The following is an 8,840-nucleotide window of genomic DNA, read 5'->3' on the forward strand; positions in this document are numbered from 1 at the left end:
GACAAGCACAAGAAGGGAGAAACTCCCCCCCTGCTTCCAGCACAAGAACGGAAGCCTTACTTCCTTTTACATAAGTGCTTTGCATAGCCAATTTGACAAGCAAAACCATCTCCTTTTTGATGTATTCTTAATGATGAAAATCTTAAGAGAGCTCTGGAGTCTCACAAAATGATTTCACTATACATATGCATGAAGAATCCTCTCTTGGATGGAAAGTGCACTGGTTAGCAAGATGAACAGCGAGATGAATTGGAGGTTGAACAAGGAGACTCAGAACTGAGTTACAGTCGCAGCTCTGCTACCACACACCGTCCAGCAATGTCAATTCTGCCACTTCAGTAATCTATCTGAACCTTTGTTAACCACTTAGGTACATTAAATACTTAAAAACATTTACTAGTTTGTCACAGCTGACTTCAAGGTTTTTTTTTATCTACTGACAATGGGTGCTAACATCCCTTCTCAAAGCTTATAAAGATCAAATACATAAATATTCCAGTAATCTAAGGCATACAAAGGAGTGAGCAAAGACAGCAGAGAAAACCACCGATTAATTCAGATTTATGACTGGCACAGATAAAAATGCCCAAGTTCCCTAATAAATCTAAACACACTGTCATGCCCAAGGCTCTCACTTTACGTTACTAGTATTTGTTTCAGCATGCGGGAGGCCTTGTAAACCCCCAGCATTTGCTGAAGTTGCTTGGGAGCACAAAAAGAGCACCTCGTTCCCCATCCTAGCCCATAATGTTACATTGCTTTGTGTGCATAGCTCAAGGGTGGTTTTTTTTGCACAGATAGTCCTACAGTAACTTCAGAGCCTCCATGGATACTCTCAACTAGCTGGAACAATACCTACCATATTTATTTTCCTGGGAAGTGGCACAGGGGTTTCTGGCAGGGTATGTGTTAAGTCATTAGACTCTTCAGATGCTTGCCTTTGGACGGTGTCTCTAGATTGTATGTTTGGAGAAAGATCTAAGGAGTGAGATTTTTGATTCGCCTCTGAGGGCTGAGGCTTCGGAGATGCTTCTCCACCTTGAGTTTTAGCCAACAGCTCTCCTAGCTGAGGTTTTGGAGGAAGGTCCTTCATTTGCGGCTTTGGAGGTAAGTCTCCAAGTTGTGGTTTTGGTGGCAAGTCTCCTAGCTGAGGCTTTGGGGGTAGTTCTCCAGGCTTTGGGGGTAAATCTCCCACTTGAGGTTTCTGAGTTAATTCCAGAGGCAGAGGCTTTGGGGGCAAGTCTCCAGGTTGTGGTTTCTGTGGTATATCGATGGACAGTGAGGGCTTCTGAAAGATTTCCGTGTGCTGATGGGATTTATCTATTGAAAGATGATGACTGGTTTCTATTTTTCTTAGTGCCACTAAAACAAAAGAGCATAACAATGTTTTTTCACAATCTCATCTTAATATTAAAGAATTTAGGCACATATCAGAACTGCAATTGTGTAATGACCACATGGTCACTGAGCCCCGGTAACTGTCCATACGTCCTCCTAGTTGATGACAAATGCAAGGTACTTTTACTTAACCCTCTTTCACTCGGGTCTCATTTCATTGCTCCTACTGGAGGCCAGGAATGCTTAAACCAACAGCTACTAGGTGTCAATCTATACATTAAGTACTTAAGGTGAAATAAGGTGATTGCTAAGCCAAGAAACGTTAAATATTAGAAAAGATGTATTTTGCACAACAATCTACCAACCCACTTATGTGACTGCAATGAAAATTCTCCTTAATGCCAATTATTCATATATACAGTTGAACTCCATACAAAAACCCCACCAAGTCTCAGAATTAGTACCTGCAAAATCTTAAAGAAGAGAGTGAGTGAGGATGTATGTCTACACAGTGTATGGAACAAATGATATTACAGACATTCAAACCAAAACTAATAAAAAATAAATTATTTTAAATATTTACAACTTAGTAAGATGAGAAGCTTTAAACAAGCGTATTTTGCAGCTTTTATGGAAGGAAATTGAAAATAGTTTTTCAAATAGTTTTTTCGCAGTATCCTGCATCTATTCTACTGCTAAGTTCCCTAAGAAAACTTGACTGAAATCTACCTTAAAAACAAAACCAAAACAATACAACAAAAAAACCGCAAACCCCTAAACCAAACAACTTTGTATTAAAGCAGATGAAGGGGGACAGGAGAGAAAAAAGTTATGACCCGTGATGAAAGCAACATGTTTTGATTAGAAGGAATTATTTCCTGTGGCATCAAGCACTGCTTTAGTATCTTATAATACAAGCCAAAAAGGTGGCCTGACATTTTACTACAAAAAAACCCAATACTCGCTTTGGATATCACTTCCTGCCATAACACTTCCATGCTCTATTTATGGTTATTTATACCAAAAAAGGAAACCTGCACATTTTCCATAGAAAAAATTGTATAGTTACTATTAGATCCCTCCATTTAAAAAAAGTCTGTGTTGATACTTGTATATGGGTTTCTCTCCTAGACTTATCTAGTAGCAAACATCTAAGCACTCATCATCCACACTGGTTTGAGCCCTAAGTAAATGATACAAAAACCCTGATAGTAGCCCCAATCAAAGTGCTTTGATTGAGACCACTATAAATTTTCACCCATATCATTTTAAATCAAGGAAGCATTGACTTCCTGTGGTACCCTATCGCGTCACTGGTGTCTCTTTCAAAAGACAATACCATGTCATAATAATTATAATTTAGTAAAGTTGAAATTTCACATGTGCATTTTCACATTTCTGTTAAAGTGATCTACACTCTCAGTTTCAGTCATCTAGCTACAGAAGTTTGGAGAGGCATAATTTCCTGATCTTCAGGCTCTGTAGTGATCACCCACTCATACAGATATAATGTATTTTTGATGGATTCTGCGTCAGACAGAGCTACAAGGTAGGTCCACTTTTGACTTTATAGTCAAACTGGTGCAAGAAGTCAAAAAACTATATAAAACCTGCCATAGGAATATAAAGAGAGACTAGAAAAAAAAACGTTTCTAAAAAGAAAGGGCCATAAAGCGTTCACTGGGATGATGGTCTCAGCAATTTCAGCACCAATACATAAGTGAGCATGTAACAGTACCTGATCCTTTTCCAAGTATTTATAATGACAACAATACTGATCACCGAAACATGGCAACAGATACAACTTCCTTCAAGGGCATTAAGAAATTGTCTTATGGCTAATAGGAATTAAAACAAAGAGTTTACCAATGAGAGTGGTCAAAGAAACAGAAGCCCAGAGAGGTTATCCATGGAGATACTCAAAATGCAGCTGGACATGGCCTTGAGCAATCTGTTCTCATGTCAAAAAGTTAGCCCTGGTCTAAGTGGTGTATTGGACCAGCTGATCTCCTGAGGGCTCTTACAGCTTCAACTAAGTTTATGGTGGTTGTTTTTTTCTTTCCTACTTATGTTCCATAGGTGTAACTATTTTTTTTTTTTTTAGTTTAATAAAAACCTTCCCAATCTTCCAAAATCCTTTCAGTTTTGCTAAAGTTTCATGGTTTGTGGCATTTTAGAAATAAAACTTTTGCTGAAAAGATCCACATATTTAGAAGAAGTATCTACTTTTGCACACATTTAAAAGATATCGTTATGAGAATACCCACAAAGAGAACCCTTACCTTTTTGAGGTAGTTTGGGAAGAACTCTTGGGCCAAGTGCAGTCTTTGCAGTCCCAGTGCTAAATCAACAGATGTGAATTATTAGTGCTTACAGCTGTTATAAAACATACTTTTTTCTTTCCCATTTTCCCCTTCTACACGACCATAAATAGAAAAAAAAACAAAACAAAACAAAACAAAAAAACCCACGAATTTCTTTTGCTTCTTTTAGGTAACCATCTTGTCTGTGGATCAATCCTAAAACTCAAAAGCAGCGTTAAGAACGAACTGCTTTTTTCAGAGAAAAAGACACACAAACCCCACACCTTTAATGCTACACGGAAGATTTATTCTACGAACTATGGTATGTGCAAAAATGTACTCTGAAAATAGGTGAAGCTGAAAGACCAGCTTCAGTGGGCAGATCCTGGACTTTAAGGAAAATCTGGTCTTTAAAATGATTATACTGAAGCATTCAAAACATAATCTGTCCTTTATGTCAGTGGTTTGAAGTTTCCCAGCCCTCAGCCTATGCCTTTTAGCCTACTGCACGGTATGGTATTCTATTACACATAAACTGCAGCTGCATTAGGAGACGAAGCTTCTGCTACTCCAAGGAAATACTGATGATTGTGGGAAAACAATATGCTTTACCCTGTCAACCTGTGTTACAGCTGTGTTAGCTACTCACAGTGGTAAGCAACAACACAAGCAGGACAGTTGCGAGTAATTTAATTACAGCATAAAATCTGAGATCGTTGCATATTGCCAAAACTTTCTATCTGTGCTTTCTGTTGACGACTTTTTTTTTGAGAATTAACAACAGTCTGGCTCAAATTTGCACACGTGGCACGTGAGGGCAAAACAAAAAACCACCAAATTTCTTTCACCAAAACCACACCTGAGTCACTTTTACAGAAAAGGACTGTGGAAGAAAAGAAGAAAGCCAATTGATTTAGGGCATAAAAATCAAACAATAAATAATAAATCAGTATCACCTCAAAATAATTACTCAAAAAACAAGGAAAAGAAAAATGGGTGAGGAAGTTGCCAGAATATGTTCATCAGAGCAGAGTCTTCTGCATCAACAGCCTTGATTCTGGCATTATTTGTCTCTGAAGCTAACGTTTCAAAATTAGCATGATGAAAGACTTTTATCTCAATTTCCTAGCTTTTTTAAAATAGTCAAAATACATCATGACACAAAACTGAAAGAACAGCCAAGCTCAATCTCTATTCAATAAATAATCACCTCGGCCTTTATCTAATGCCATCAAGCACTAGGACCACACTTTTACCCTTGACTTACAAGTATCAAGGACGGCACCAGCTCTTTGTGCTACAGAACACCACCGCTTTTTCCCTGAGTACTCAGCGTCACCTGGCATTCAGCAAACACGGCAAGTCAGCCGTGCTACCCACAACACGTCCATTGCCTGCCCTGACAAGGCAGATCACAGACTGAGGAGCATCCAGAAACTCTACCTACACATCTCCTACTGTGATTTCTTTGACGTTACACATCCATCTCCAGTCATGGCCTGATCATGCACACTTGCGGTCATGCAAGGTCTCTGTCGTGTTGCCCGAGGCACATGTTTATTAGAATTACTATGCTTTGAACCTCAGGACCTTGGAATCACAACACAGAAAGAGGAGTAACAAACACTAAGCGACAGGAATGTATGGCTATCCTTGCTACTTCAGCTATTGAAAACGACTTGTAAAGTACTGACCTGATGAACCACGAGCTAAAAGCAGTTTGTGTTATTACAGACTGTGTCAGCGCGTAAGCTCGATGGACTGGAAAGCAGTTAAGCTGGAAGAGTGAGATGAATTCTCTCTCTTCTAGAGCTATCTTCGATGCCAGCCTGTACCCAGAGTGACACGCCTGTAGCTACAGGCATGCGACCTCACACTGAAGCAGACAAAATGAAATGCCAGGAGGCATGAAAATAAAACTTTGGTCCTGCTGTACTGCAGTCTGAGGCAACACTTCCCAGCTCAGAGTGCACTTCTGTAGGAGCAGTAGATAGATTCTGGCACAAGTCGTTCTGTCCATCCTGCTCAAGGGATGTACGGACAGCTATGAACATAGTGTAGGAGGCTCAATGAAGCCAAAGTATTTGTACGGTAGTAAGGCATGCAGAAAACTAATGAAGAAACGTATCTAGGATTTTAGTTCATGTGAATGGCATTTTTTTTCTAATTTAGAAATTAGTTATGTTCAGATAAATTTTCATTTTTGCCTTCAAATACACAGATTTTTACCTTGACTGCTGAGACATCCCCTCAAACTTGTTTGCAGCCTTAGTTGAAGGTGGGCCCAAATCATTACCTGAGGTGAAAAAAGCACAATTAAAAAGAAAACATCATTAGGATAGCTGAAATATAATCAGCAGAGGGTGCAACTTAAAGCGAAGCACACATTCTTCCAAGTATCCTCTGTCTACAATGTCTTAAAGATTCTGAAGATCATTCTTATTAATAACTTTGTAACTGAAAAAGTGGCAGGCACCATAATAATCCAACCTGACCTGTCGTACAACCCATTTTAAAACAGGTCTCTGGTAGCTCACATCTTCTGGCAAGGAAAGATTGAATGACATTTCCGAGTTACTGCTGCAGGGCATTTGTTTTGAGTAGTGTTTCAATTTTCTCATAATAGAGAAGACTGCAGACCAGTATCAAATAAATTTATCGCGGATGTTTACATTTGTGTTATGAGGCACATCTTTTTAAAACCACCATGGATTTGATTTTATTCACAAAACATGAAATTTCCAAGGATTTGTATTTTATTCTACATAAAGAGCAGCCTTTGCTGATTTAGTGGCTAAGTCAGTATGTTACCATAACCTGAACGTTAACAGTTGGTAAAGAAAAGATCCTCGGTATACTCAATTCTGTCAAAAGGCAGCAAAATCCATACCCAAGTGCTTCTGAACTCCTTCAGCAGAAGGCTTCTCGTTCATAGCCATCACCATCGCCAAGGTACAGTCATACTAACTATTCCAGTTTAGTGCCTTTATCGTTCCCCCTTCCCTCTTCTATTACAGCATGTCTAAATTGTTTAGACAATCTTAGAACCAACTTCAACAACCATTAGTAAATTGTCACTGAAATAGATGTACAGTGACGTTTAATGATGGCAAAATACTTCCCATGCAAAAGAATGACGTATCTGCCTAGATACCGTTCTTAACGCATTCAAGTCTAAATGAAACAGCAGAAAAGGCTCAGGCTGAGCCTTGCTAAAAATATGGTTATATTTAAAAGAGGGGGAGGGGGGAAAAAAAAAAAAGGTAAGACAAACAGCAAACCCTTCACATGTAGATCCTATGAATACAGCGAGGAAAAATATCTCATGGTTGCTATGGAAATCCAAAATAATCTAAGCGACATTTTTAGAACATCTTTGAATAGCCACTTAATTTGCTTAGACATAAGCTAAGGATTGCTCTGCTTGAAACTTCAATTAATGCACAGATTAGAAAACAAATGCTGAAATTCAATGTAACAAGAAATATAACAACACAGAAAAAAGCTTCTGAAAGGGAAAGCAGTGAACATCCAACAATATTCTTAAACCAAAAAGCACAAAGGCAGATAAAAGAAACTCCCTCTTTTATAAACACAAAACTTAATACTTGCTTAAAATCCAAATGGACTTGAAAATAACCTTTTGTACAGATCTCAGCGAAGGAGAGGAGAGCAGAAAAGAGACAGAAAGAGCAATGTTATTCTCTGGCCCTGCTTTGAAAAGCTGTTCTACTGCTATAAGGTCTTCAGCTCCACACCTGCACCTTTCCCTTTCCTTCACCCGTTGTCTAGGATTTTTAACGAAAAGTTGGAACTAGCTCAGCATCCCTTCCCACCACACTTTGCATTCTACTAGCGTTACATTATATAGCATTCCAGTATATGGTGGTTTAGGTGTTGTTTTGGACTTAAATATTTGGGCTTTTTTACATTTTTAAAAGTCCAAGCTCTCTAAAATGTCTTTACTACCTCTGAAATAGTACAGGGCTGTTAGACTCTAGAACATAGGAAATATTTTTTCCATATCCCAGACATCTGACAAGTAGAGAATTGAAAAGACTGTCGTTATTTGTATTCCTTGAGAAAAAGATTTTGCTTTTCATTGGGCTCTGTACTTCTCTTCAGATTAAAACCTAAATGAAATCACATATTCTACAAGAGTACTCCATGATTTACCACATTTAACTCAATTTGCTGAAAAAAAATGGTGCTTTTAGGCTTGCAAACTTTTTTTTAGGCTAGTAATTTTGTGTTTGTATTGGAACAGAGAGAGGATAGTCCTAAGATATAAGTAGCGTATGGATGACCCCCCCTACCTAAGCACTGGATTCCAGCTCGAAAGTTTACAGGTTTATGGAAATCCTGCCACCAAGACTAAAATTACAGAAAATTACACGGGCCTGAGATTTATAGCTACCGGGAGAAGTTGACTGCATAGAGCAATGTTTATTGAAAAGAGGAAGAATTTGAGTAGTCTGGAAAATAGTTTCTGAAAAGCTTCTGTCAGAAAGGTATTCTGTAAAAAAAGAAAAGGAAAAAAAAGTGCTGTTTCTGTATAACTTCTGCGGCTAGAAGGATGCAAACCTATCAGTCTTTGTATGTGTACAGACAACATCACAAAACCCAAAAACATATTAAGACAACACATGCCCACCAGCCAGGTGTGAACTGGCACAGAGCTCAAGGAAACAAGCTCTTCTGGCAGTCAGGAGAACCCCACAGATTCACCGAGGTGCATCTGCCCCCAGTCAAGACCCATCTAGGTTAATGAGCTGGTCAGGACAGGAGCAGGGGTGAGGAAGCAGATGCAGAGCAGATGCAGATGAGGGGGGCGGGGTGAGGGCAGTTTGGGTAGAGAGGGAGCCAGGAGAGGAGATTGAATTGGGCCCCAGGGGAGTGTGGAATATTTTCATTTTTCTCAAGTGAGACTGAGATACAGAAGCCTGGAAGCTAGAGTGACAGAAGATAGAGCCATTGATTTATCTGAGCTGACGTTACATCAAGCTGCAATCGTTGGAAAGCAAGCACCAGGTAAAAGAAACCAAAGATCATTTATCATCCAGCATAAAGGTTTTCCCCTGCCCTTTTGTTTTGTGTTTCAAAACTCACCCCAAGGAATTGGGCCCTTATTCTGGGGTCCATGAGGTAGTGGGCTTGGTGGGTCAGAGAGGGTTCTTTTGTGTCCTGGGGGTGGGGGAG

At 39.3% G+C, this 8,840-nt stretch overlaps 1 protein-coding gene across 1 annotated transcript in view; it reads right to left on the bottom strand.

Annotated features, from left to right (window-relative positions):
* ASAP1 (ArfGAP with SH3 domain, ankyrin repeat and PH domain 1) overlaps window positions 1-8,840 on the bottom strand; it is a 101,819-nt gene that overhangs the window by 5,121 nt on the left and 87,858 nt on the right. Inside the window, exons 27-30 of the mRNA XM_035903434.1 lie at window positions 8,751-8,840; window positions 5,871-5,937; window positions 3,621-3,679; window positions 860-1,362 (exon numbers count right to left, since the gene is read on the bottom strand). The exon at window positions 8,751-8,840 is cut by the window's right edge and continues 2 nt beyond it. Of these exons, the coding sequence (XP_035759327.1) occupies window positions 860-1,362; window positions 3,621-3,679; window positions 5,871-5,937; window positions 8,751-8,840 (719 nt within the window). The remainder of the gene's footprint in view (window positions 1-859; window positions 1,363-3,620; window positions 3,680-5,870; window positions 5,938-8,750) is intronic.

This window comes from Egretta garzetta, unplaced genomic scaffold, assembly GCF_000687185.1.
Source record: "Egretta garzetta isolate BGI_Z169 unplaced genomic scaffold, ASM68718v1 scaffold50, whole genome shotgun sequence".
In the NCBI taxonomy this organism is placed as follows: domain Eukaryota; kingdom Metazoa; phylum Chordata; class Aves; order Pelecaniformes; family Ardeidae; genus Egretta; species Egretta garzetta.